We start from the raw sequence: 12,840 nt of genomic DNA, 5'->3' as shown, positions 1-12,840 counted from the left end.
AGACTAACGCCAAACGCGACAAAAAATCAACTTCTGCTCACGAACCACAGACTCAACGCTGACTCCCCCACAATAACTGCAGACGGAAAAATAACAATCGAAAAACGACGTAAGGTACCTTGGGATTACAATCGACCACAAACTGAAATTCACTAAACACACACGAAACATCAGAACAGAAATGATAAAAAGAATAAAACACTTTCGATCACTAACATACAAGGACAAAGGAATTAGTACAAATACCGCGACAAAAATATATAAAGCTATCTGCAGACCCCTCTTGGACTACGGACATATACTCATGGCCAACGGAACAGAAAGGACAAAACGATATGTACAAACAACAAAACAAATTGCACTAAGACTAATAACACGAATAAGACACCCCCAAAACCCACTGCACAACCCTTCCAACCAACTACTATACGAACGCACAAACATGATAAAAATTTCGGAAAGACTAATACACTTAAGTGAAAGCAGTTCAAGCAACATAAAGAAGAATGTTAAATGAAAATAAAATATGTAACTTCTTTTTATTGATAAAGACAGTTTATGTTGATGAAAATTAAAGTCGATAGTAAAAGGACATCAAAATATTGAATGCAATTAGTAAGATTGTACTCTTGCTTGTTTAAGAAAAATATCTTTAAAGTTTTAGAAGAAAATTAAACTTTCGGCATCATCGTATCCGCCAAATGTTACTGATATTGGTAGGTACAAATTATGAGTTATGTGAATCTCAGGCACAAAATATCCCCCCAAAATATGTTCTGTGATCTCAGGCTCTTTTTGGATTAGTTTCGAGTCGATTTGCTCCCATCAGCTGGGTTTACCCTGAAAATAATACCCGTGAAACATTCCTAACGACAAACAAGAATAACAGGTTGTGAAGTTAATTTTTTTCTCGTAATATCTAATACTTTAACGATATGTTTAGCCTGTCACAACTTTATATACATATATATTCATAAAGTGTTATCCGTATATTTCAGGGATTCCGCTTTTGCTCGCAGGATTTTGCCTTTTTGAGTCGCACTGAGCTTAAGTAAGATATTTTTTGTGTATCTTTCTGCACTCATTCTTACATTGTTAAGCTGAATAATGGGATTCCGCACGAGATAACACGTTTTATATTCATGCAAGCTGCTAAAAATTGGGTGCATTTCTGTTTAAGGCGGGTGTCTTCTTGGCCTCGTTACGTGCAAACTTGGCAAAACGTCTGGAAATTGCGGTCGGATACATGTTCGCCATGCAAATTCCCAAACGCGAAAAGTTTAACGATTTTATAAGAATAAAAACAACAATGGAAAACGTGCGACTTCAAATATCACAATCTTGTCTCTAAAGAACATTTTTAAATTGAATGTAACAATGTTGGAGCACGAATGGAATTCCAAGTTAAGCATTTCGTACAATGTAAAATACTGGCTTTTGAGCTTATGAATGAAGGCTACGGTTACAAAGGGCTTAACAAATTCTTTAAATAAGCGTAGGTATCTCCCTTTATATCAAAGCATATTTAGCGTAAACGTTGCCAGAAGTTAAAATACAGCTAAATAGGTTGCGCCCGAATTATGTAGCTATTATGTAGCTAGTATTCATACATGCTCAAAGGGCACTGCAATCGATTAAATAATGAATAATTTTTGAAATGCTGACTAAATATTCTAATATAATATTATCTAGCTCGTCAGTTTTTAATAATAGGGTGGAAATTATTGGCAAGTTGCAGATATATCTAATAAAACCAAAAGTAATGTAAGTGTTGCTTTTACTACTTTTCAACTTTTTATCTAGAAAAGACATTGATCTACTTCGCCTTTGCGCCCCATTCGTAATCCATTTATTGGATTTAGATGCTTCGGTTTTTCACTTTTTAAATATAAATTTTCTAATTCATGCTATTTTTTAGAAATGTTAGATGCCAGTGGTCTTTGATATGCAATTGTTACAGTTCCACTTGCTTCATCACATCAAGTAAATCATCATCCCATTTTAATTGAAACCCATTCCTACGGCTGATATTTTTTTGTAAAGTTTCAGCGAACCGACTAGAGCCTGCCTACCTTGAACGTTGAGTATAAAAATAAATAAACAAATCTGAAGTATTTCCATAAATTTCCAAATTCCCGTTGAATAGTCAATATGAATAGACTACTTTAAAATTCCCCAAAGTCTAGATATTTGAAAATTTCGAACGGAAGCTTCCACGTCCCGTCCGAATTTAAAAATTCACGTTGCATTATTTATTTTTGCTGTATTAGAAGGTCGTACACTTGTTTGAGTATTTTGCCTCGAATTTCCATTTTCCTTGCAACATCAGGCAGTTTGAAGATAAAAGAACATTGCTGATAATCCGGTCCGACTCTCTCCTTTGATCTGCTTTAATAACTGTTTCCTTTGCTGCCTTATTTATATTTAAACAGCTATAAACTGAAAGCTCTTATTACTGCATGGCAAAATTTAGCTGAATTTTCATGAAGCCATTATATTCATTCTGGGAAATGTGCACAGAACAATACAGTGATTGCTTTGCCTTTAAGGGCTTTAATTTCAAACACGGTATTATTTACGCAAAAATGTCGGTTGCATTTTGATTATCAAATGTTTATCTTGATTATGCACCTGGGTTGTTTTACTCTTGCATCTAATTATGTCTACCTACATTTTCGAAAACAATACTCGTTGTAATTTCCTTAAATAACTGTAGAACCGTTATATTAACAGAATAAAGCGTGGGAAATATTACAATTTTATAGATGATTTGCCCACTTCAACTACATAAAGCCTTCCTAAAAACAAATTGTTGCAAACACTCGCATGAATTGCAGCATTTGAATTTATATTCCCTTTTCGCATTTGATGCCATTCGGCAGAAAGATCTCGTGCTCGCTATATTTTTGTTCAAAGTTTTGATTACTTCCCACATACTTTATCTAGCATTGCAATACGAGCTAAAGCCGCTTTGCAGAATTATTTCATTTCCAAATCGTTATTCACATTTCCGGCACTTGACTAAAATAGCAGGAATTTATTCTACCGGATTTATATACAGTTTATCTCTAAAAAAACAGTTTTGCGTTTAGTAGGTCGTAGAGGCTTTTTCAAATAGTAAAAACCGAAGGAAAAAATTGTGAGCTTAAAATTGATAATGGAAACATTGAAATTTAAAACTGTTAATATAGAAACGGGGATTAAAGGTAACTGTTTGTGCCCTGATGGAAATGTTTAGCAAAAATAGTGTTTATAACTAACTTGATGAAAGTGCTTACCTTGAAATGCATATACTGCCAATAAATCTCGTAAAATTTTAGGGAATTTTAAATGCGAACAATTTCAATTATAAATCTCGATTAATCATTCACTAAAATATTAAATGCTGTCATTTTTTTATTAAAATATCCACCGGTGCAGTATAAATGAATACATCAAAGGACTGAATTACAAAAGTAAGTGACGTGGAAATAATATAAAATGGCGCAATAAAAGTGTATTGATTAAAAATGTATTCACCAAAGTTCATTAAAAAGTTTAAAGATTTTTTAATGTCTTTACAAATTCACACACAAAACTAGTCTAATAAATAAACTAGGTGTAAAACAAATAAATTATTTCACATAAAGTCGATTCATCTAGTAGATTTTTTGCCGCTCCATGACCCTGCATATAAATAGGATCAATTAGATTTTAATCCAAAAGCTTAAATTGGCCTTTTTGGCGCTTATACCCCGTCCGAATGTATTAATATTCATGTCGCCTAGTTTAATGTGTCGTAAGTTTATGGGTAGTAAAAGTTTTCAGATTTTTATGCTTGCGTGGAATCGTGACGAGCCGGCTTTTGTTGCATATTTTCCAAGATTTATGACTAGCTAGTGAAAGCACCCGCATTACAAAAGATTCACATTAAGTAAAAAAATTTTTTAAACTCTTCAAGTTGAACTGGTTATTATTGCGTACGGAAGATATGGCTTCAACTTTAAAACCATTAGGCTGGATCAATCAAACAAAATTACTCTGCTCGTAGAATAATTTCTTAATATCATGTTATTTAGTTGTTTTGTTCTATCGGCCGCAAAATTGATAGTAATTTCCTGCTTTTATTAACAATAGAAGCAGCAAGGGGATATTGAAGTAAATGGACAAAACTCAGTACTTTTTGCCCTACAATGAATGCATGATTCATTATTAAATTAAATAGTGACTTATTGACTTCAATGAGCCAGTTAAAAAATGATTTTTGTGACCGATGTATATAAAATAAACAAGGAGAATTGTCGGATAGTAAATATGTACCTATATAATTGCAGCAAATAGAAAATATTACTCAAAGTTCTCCTAACCCAATGTTTAATGAGTCTTCGACTGAACATTGAACATTGCATGCAACCGGTATAGTTTAAAATCATACAATTTTTTATTAGAGTTTGTGAGCTTTTTGTTTGTTATTAGTGAAAGTGGGAGTGAAACTAATAGCAATGGAAAAAAGCCTAAAAACAGAGAATAAGATACAAAACGAAAAATGCTATGTTTATTCAAAAGAACAAGCTTCGAAAATCAGATGTGAATTTTCCAGACTTAAAGGTAAAATGTAATGATTACAGTTCCAAGTAAAATTGATTAAATAGTAAAGCTAGACTTTAAAGGAAACTTAAATATATGCATTAATTACTTATATGATAATGAAAATATTGTCATGAAACATTTTTTAAATTCGTTTAAAACTCGCGTGAATAATGCAAAGTTATAAATAGCTCAGCAATTAAATGAAGGTTGAAATTTGGAAAAGAAAGTATTATTAAAGACTTGAAATGTAAACATTTTGTTTCCTGATTTAATTAATTGAAAGGCACAAAAGGTATTTTTTGGTAAACTTTAAAAGCTGGCTCAATGAACCTTCAGAAAAATTAATGGAACATTTGAAAAATGTCGACCGTATTTAATTAATGGAATGCCCTTGATTTCATAAACTGTTTTCCTAATTGACTTTCTCCAAACTGTTCTTCTTTCTTAACAAACTAGTTGTAATTTTTCTATATTTTAATCTAAAGATGTTTTTCAATTTAGGTAATTTGTCCAAATAAAAGATTTAAATCGTTTAATAATTTGGTTTTAGATTTATGTTACCTTGATCATGCTGGAGCAACGCTGTACTCAGAAAAGCAATTAGCCAATATTTTTACAGATTTATCTAACAACATATATTCAAATCCTCATTCACATAGTAGTGAATTCACTAAAGATGCAGTGGACATAGTAAGATATAAGTAAGTTTACGTTATTTCCCATTTGCAATTGAAACAAAATGATTTATTAAAAAAGTAATATATTTATAAACTTACAAATATTTGTAATATAAGTAGCTGTATGTGTTTGTTTTACTGTTTTGATATTATTTATTAAGAACCGGAAAAAGTTTTGAAGATGTATCAATTGCAGACATAAAAATATCTAAACAATACTTTATACTTTCTTATTCAGTCTCATAACTGAAAATTTGTAAGTCTATAAAGACCGTCGAGTGCATGACTAATTTATGTATTGTAAAAGAAAAATTATATGTTTGCACATATAGCAGAAGAACGGGATCATTCAGAGCAACATACATACAAATTTTGAAGCAAAACATAAAATTCTGCCAACCATAATTCAAACCTTTTCCATATGAGATCAGAACATATTTTACAAGACATCAAGCTTCAACAGTCATCAAATTTTATTCGCTGTTTATTTTCCCCGTCTCTGCAATAAAATAAAAACAGTTCAATTATTCACCGATGAAAATGCCACTATCAGGGAAACCAAGGGGTCCCGGACTCATTTTGACTGAAATAATTTTTCTTATTTTCATATCTCGATTATGCGCTTAAGAGTTTGCGCTTAGCTTTGAATTACCTCAGAAATAACGGCATCTCGTTTAGCGACTGTTTTCACCTTTTATGAAACCGGCACGTACCTACTTTGTCTTAGTATATTGGTAAATATTTGCTATTGTGCTTTTAGAGTGTTAAGTTTCGTCAAAACATCGCCCGACCAGTACTCAGTGATATTTACATCAGGCGCAACCCATGCTCTTAAGCTAATAGGAGAAACGTTTGAATTTAATGGAGGCACTCTTGCTTATTTAGAAGACAACCATACATCAGTGTTGGGAATGCGAAAGTTCGCTTCCAACTTTCGCGAACTGAAAGTTGAGGAAGCCTTTAATGTTTTATCAAATCCAGCCGATTCCAACAGCGAGCTGCGGAACGGAAAAAACGGCCTTTTTGTATATCCAGCTCAGAGCAATTTTGCAGGTAATAATGTTGGGGACTTGTAAAATCCATCACGGTGTAGAGGGTTTCGAAAAGGTGTTTTTGGATCGACTAAATCTTGAGAAATGGAAAAGTTTATCAATTTATCTTACAATAGTCATATCCACAAAAGTAAAGGCAAAATATGCTAGCTAATTTAATATATCTAGATAATTGAAGGAGATTTTGTGTATGACTTGAAAAGAATTCTCTCAAGATCAGCTACATTCCATCATTAATAATTATCTCAACCGAATCCAACTACGTTTTGAAGCGAAATGTTTGAAAGGTATTTAATATTTCCAGCCGCTTTTAGCGTTTCTCTATTTTAAAGTTTAGACTTCCCTAGATTAATTTTTACAAAATGATTATCATGTTTTCAACAAGAATTTCAGTGATTACTAGATATATTTCAATGTAATTAGATTTTAATTAAATTTAAAATATTTAATTAAAACATTTTAAGGGACAAAATATCCCCTTTCATGGATAAAGACAGTTAAATGCGAAGCTTTGAATCATCTTTTTGCTACACCTGAAAATTGGTATACTTTATTGGATGCGGCCTGTTTCGCATCTACAAATCAGCTCGATTTACATCAATATCAGCCGGATTTTATATCGATATCATTTTATAAGATATTTGGATATCCGACTGGATTAGGGGCACTTTTGGTCAAACGCTCCAGTGAAAATGCTTTAACAAAAACGTATTTTGGAGGCGGCACTGTGCTAATGGCTCTAAGTGCTCAAAATGTCATGATTCCAAAGCCAATTATTTATGAACAGTGAGTTGCAAAATTCATTCATCTAGAAGAGTTTTTCATTAAAATCGCTTTTTTTTATTTATTAGATTTGAAGATGGTACAATTTCGTTTTTATCAATATCTAGCCTAAGGCATGGTTTTGATATTCTCCAGACACTAAATCTGACGCCAGATTTAATTTCGCTTCATACATTTAATGTCGCTAAATACACTTTTGCGAATCTAATGGAAATGCATCATTCAAATGGAACAGCTGTTGCAGAATTATACCACGACACGAAGTTTGAAAGCGTTAAAACCCAAGGAAGTATTATTAATTTCAATTTGAAGAGACCTAATGGGAATTATGTTGGATATTCTGAGGTAAAGTTCGCTACGGTATAATAGGTATAACAATTAAAATCTACTCAGTTATGAAATGCCATAATGATTCGTTTTTGTTATTCTATATTTTGCGAGATAGTGGCGCATTTGCGTGCGTAGTAATAATAGATAAGATGAGCAATTCAGCGATTATTCTTAACTAACTGCATTTGAAGAAGTTTTCTCTGAAATAAACAGCTAACTGAAATTGTCAGCGATGAAGCAATGCAATTAAAATTATAGAAATCAAATTCAGTTCAATATTAGTTTGTCAAAAGAAACATTTAAAAAACTACCAAAAAATATTCATTAATGACTAATTACTTATTCAATCACAGGGAATGTAAACTTGTATTACAGTGTGTATAAATCCGGGTTGTGGTTTAATTCAACCCTTGAATATGGCCTAACGCTTTCGACTGTTAAGTCATCATCAGGGCCGCTGGAAGTACAAAAATTACAAAATACAGTTATAATTATTATAACTATTTTGGTTTCATAGATTTTCGAAATAGCTTTTAAATGTATCGTCTTTATCAATTATATTTCAGTTATAAATAAATATATTCCTGTAGTTGGCAAAAGTCCCGGTTAAATCAATTTATGTTATAAAGAAGTGTAAAATACCCTTTATACTGTATTTTTGTTTGTCTCTTCAATTTGCAGTTGTGCATATTTACTATGTATTTCAATTTAAACTCAATTAGAAAATGATTGTTAGGTTCTACATTTTGCCAATCTGAATGGAGTTCATTTGAGAACTGGTTGCTTTTGTAATCCAGGGGCGTGCCAGAAATACTTGAAATTAGATCCTGATAAAGTCCAGAATCAGTTTGAGGTAAGTAAATTATTTGTTTGCTTTTGAAGAAAACTGCTGTAAATCTTATAATTTTATTGCAATTTTGTGAAAATTTGTTTCTATTTTTTTAAATTATTAACTGTTTAACATTTTATTCAGTCTTGAAGTTATAAAATCACTAGTGTTGAGTTGCTCGCGATATTTGAGAAAATATGTCCAGTTGAAAACCTGCTTGGCACAATTGAATATTTTCAGCATTAAAAATGTACATTGTCCATAAGTACTGAAAAAAAACAAAAACATTAAAAGCACTTTGAATGTGCACGGAGTCCGCTTTAAAATAATTGAGGAATTCCCCTCAAGTGTGACACTAATATAATAATAATAATACATAAAACGTAATAACTGATTTTTTTTGCCACAGTTTGCAGGAAAAAGTCTATATTGTCTTTTGACTTAATTTACTCAAAACCGAATGGTCATCAACTTTCTAACAACAGATAAGATTTCTACACGTTCATTTTTTATAACAATTCTGTTCTTTGTATTTTAATATAAAGTGAAAACAACACTTTAAGCAAGCGTTTATTTCACATAAGGCCGCATCGCATATATTAGTATATTGCTTAAAAAAGATTGAGTGAAAATAACCAAGCATGAATATTAAATCTGATAAAGTTTTATTGTATTAGAAAAGCACCCGGGATGGCGTGGCGTTTAATTAATTTCGAAACGGGTTGAAACATAAATTATTTGGCTCAGCCCATGACCATTAAATTCACATCTGCCCTGCCCTTTTCCCATAGTCTGTAACATGAGGAGTGTCTTCTCTTAGAGCTTTGATTCTCTATTCTCCTGGTGTTCGCGTTTCTACGGCATGCTCCTTTCTTTATCGTCGTCCGACTTTAATATTGGGAAACGGTAATATGATATATTTTACAAGTCCCGTGTCAGTCTACCATTTTATTCCTTAAAGGCTACCGTACGTGCCGTTTTTCAGACGATCATAAATCGCTCTCAATAATGTGGAAATTGGGAAGATGGAGACGAGGTAAATGGATGCAAATCCAATAGACCTCGTGCCGGATTCGAGTTTGCTTTCTTTAACAAAACGACTCTGTGCTATGTGGGTTTTATGAGCAAATATATCAAGTCCAGTATAAGAAATGGGAGTTATTGAACATATCTAGGTCAAGCTATCTCAGGAAAAAAATATCCTACTTGCCAATCTAATTGCATATTTTAAGCTATTAATTTGGAACTAATCAAACAAAATTTACATGTAGAAAATTGCTTTCAGCCAAAACAAATTAGGCCCTTTAATGTCCATAAAAACAAGTCCCTTAAACACATCGTATTAGAACATTATTTGGCTCAATTCTTCTTTCTAATGATGCTACCGAATTCTTAAGTTTCTTAGTGCATATACTAGAATTTTAGAATTTTGAAATTTCGGTTGGAATCACTTCGTTATTTTTGAGTTGATACATTAATATTTTTTCGGGGTTTTAGTGTTCTTTGCAAATTATTGTTCATGGTTTTTATGCTTTAAAAGATCCAAAAAATTACTTGCTGTACTTAAATTTTCTCGAAACTTTGAACGCTGCAAAATCGATTACAAATCAAGATTTTACTGCCTAGTCCGTTTTCATTCAGCTCTCTATATCGCACCCAAATTTTAAAAAGATACTCAAAAACTTTTTTAGAACATTGAAGCATTTTAAATTAGAACTAAACATTTTTCCAGGTTTCAGCTAAACTTTCACTCATCAGCTGTTTCCAGAGCGAATTTAGAAAGGAGCACGAACTTCCAATAGCGGGAAACTGAGTGCTGTAAATTGGCCAACATATATTACTTTGCACTCTAGCACAAGTTTTAAAAAGTTCTCACAGTTTAAAAAAAGCGATATACGTGCTAGTAGCGTCCATTATAGTGAAAACTTTCGGTGTTTCTTACAACAGTGACAAGTTAGCTGTTTTATTTCTTTGGAAGTTTTGTGCTTAGTTTTCGCGAATTCCCCTAGAGCTAATCGCAACTCCGCATTTTTCTGATTTCTCCTGAATGGCCTTTAAATTGTGTCTTTTCATTTCTTTTTTATTTTATTCGCTTCATAGTTGATGAAAAATAGATTAGTGAAAATCAACGACTTCGATGATTTTTCAGGCTGGCCACGTTTGTGGCGACCAACACGATTTAGTCGATGGAAGCCCGACAGGATCAGTTCGCATTTCTTTTGGATACATGTCCACTTTTGAGGACGCCGACAAGTTTTTGCAAATGATCGAAACCTGTTTTGTTTCACATTCGAATTTTCAGTCGCTTACAATCGATCGAACCATTGATGCATCCTTGAACGGCACCCGAAACAGATTGGTAACTAGTTTCTAAATATGCCTTATCCAGCAATGAATTACAGATTTTCACTTATTAGAACAGTCTAAATTCCTGATTTGATTCTAGAAAACAACGAAATTATCAACATTGTTAATTACTGCTTTTTGTAGAATATTTCAATTCTTATGACTAAAAAGACTAATGTGTGAACAACAGATTTAAAAAATTTATTGATTCTCATTTAGATAAAAAAAATTAAAAAAGACAACTATACTGTTCTATAAAATGCGATGCTACGTTAATGGGCTTCAAAGCAAACATTTATAGAAAAACATAAAACGTTTGTTATGCATTTCCGTTGTTTGTTATTTATCAACTGGATATTTCGAATAAATGGAGGTTGTCATTAATGTGTTTATTTGTACAGTGTTTTAGACACATTACACATAATGTGCTCACATCTGCCCATTTAATCCATCATGTAATTTTTAAGCACGAAAGTTCACTAGCAATCGTACAAATTAGTGAAAATTTACATTCAGTGAAACCCAATTATTTTCAGAATAAAATTAATTGAATAATAAATTAACATGAAAACTGTACAGTTGTACTGTCGAGTAAAATATAATATTTAATAAATTACGGGTTTGGCTAATATCGCTAATTTAAAAACAAGAGTGCATCGATGCGTGTTTTATCTATTTCGTGAATTTAGAACAACTGAATAACAAATTTAATTTTCAACGAATTACATTAATGAAAATAAATTATATCATTTATATGTAGGTATGTATAAATCCGTTAACAAAATATTTGACTGATTTAAATTACTTTATAACATGATAAACGTTGATTAGCACGTAAAAATAATTTTCAATTTATTAGCTGAAACTACTTTCAGGCTTAATACTTCATTGCGAAATTCAACTATTAAATGTTGAAGACACTCAACAGAAAAAACGAGAGTTTGAATCATTATACGTAACTTTACAAAATTGGCCTCACGGTTTTTTGTTACATTTTCATATGCATATAAACCGCTCTAGTCATTTAATTATTATTTATTATAAATATCTGCTTAAATTCAAATTAGATAAATCATCACTTCAATTAAACATTAAATAATTAGAACTTCGTGTATAACGATCACTTAAATATGCGGTTAAATTATCAACCATGTTTATACAGGGTGGCTATTTTCTGAATCTTTGTATGGGTATCTTCTGCACTTTTAAAGATAGAGAATCCGTTAAATGGGCAAAATTGGGCAGAATTCGATTGCCTATTCATTACCGTTTTCAAAATTAGATACTCGACTTGGATCCTGAAATATCCTGAAAAGGCACAAAATCAACTCCTTTTGGTTATCATATAATTCGTAAACTGCTAAAATTAGAAAAAAAGTTAAACTTGTCTTTGGTAGAACTTTTTGCGTTGAATTCAATAAACTAGCACTCGTTGTCATAGTCAACTTGATTTACGAGATAAAAAATAAACTTGTGTTTTTTTAAATGGTAATCATAGTTGGCTGTGGGCCTTTTAAAATCCTTATTTTTTTCGGAATTTGACGATATAACTATTTTTATGTTTTTCTCCTTTTGTTGGCGTAAAACTTCAAAAGAAGATGAAAAATGTGTAATAGGCTATGGAAACAAGAGCTATATTATCACACAAAGCACAAAACAAAAATGAAATAATTAACAGACACAATTATGTTTACTGGGCTAATGAAAAAAGTAAGGCCTTTTTAGTGGTAAAATTATTGGTCCATTCTCTTATAATCACAATTTAAATATGGAAAGATATTTACACTTTTTACCAAATGAACTTGATTAGTTGTCCGTTAGCATCGTATCGAAAATTGGCAAATTTTTAACATGTTGGTGCACCTTCACACAACTCACGAGTTGAATGTGAAGATGCCAAAAAATGCCTGGACGTAAACGGAAGTCAATTTGAACATTTAATTTAAACGATTCATTATTGTTTTGTGCTTTGTGTGATAATATAGTTCTTGTTTCCATAGCCTACTGCACATGATTTATCTTCTTTTGAAGTTTTACGGCAACAAAAGGAGAAAAACATACAAACAATTATATCGTTAAAGTCAGAAAAAAATAAGGATTTTAAAAGCCCCACAGCCAACTATGATTACCATTTAAAAAACCATAAGCTTATTTTTAATCTCGTAAATCAAGTTGACTATGACAACGAGTGCTAGTTTATTGAATTCAACGCAAAAAGTTCTACCAAAGACAAGTTTAACTTTTTTTCTAATTT

General features: G+C 31.7%; 1 protein-coding gene across 1 annotated transcript; it reads left to right on the top strand.

Moving 5' to 3' along the window:
- Positions 1-4,372: 4,372 nt before the first annotated feature.
- Positions 4,373-10,599, top strand: LOC109532846 (molybdenum cofactor sulfurase 2; the record flags this gene model as incomplete). The annotated part of the gene is given in 7 exon segments (XM_019897910.2): positions 4,373-4,587; positions 5,120-5,270; positions 6,007-6,299; positions 6,763-7,084; positions 7,150-7,426; positions 8,148-8,264; positions 10,390-10,599. Coding segments are annotated over 7 exon segments (1,476 nt in total), but the record flags the coding sequence as incomplete, so codon positions are not given.
- Between the last annotated feature and the right edge of the window lie 2,241 nt (positions 10,600-12,840).

Source organism: Dendroctonus ponderosae, unplaced genomic scaffold, assembly GCF_020466585.1.
Source record: "Dendroctonus ponderosae isolate FM_Combo_2020 unplaced genomic scaffold, Dpon_F_20191213v2 Dpon_F_20191213_1, whole genome shotgun sequence".
In the NCBI taxonomy this organism is placed as follows: domain Eukaryota; kingdom Metazoa; phylum Arthropoda; class Insecta; order Coleoptera; family Curculionidae; genus Dendroctonus; species Dendroctonus ponderosae.
Note: the sequence above shows the minus strand (reverse complement) of the source record. Positions and strands in the feature narration are given on the sequence as shown.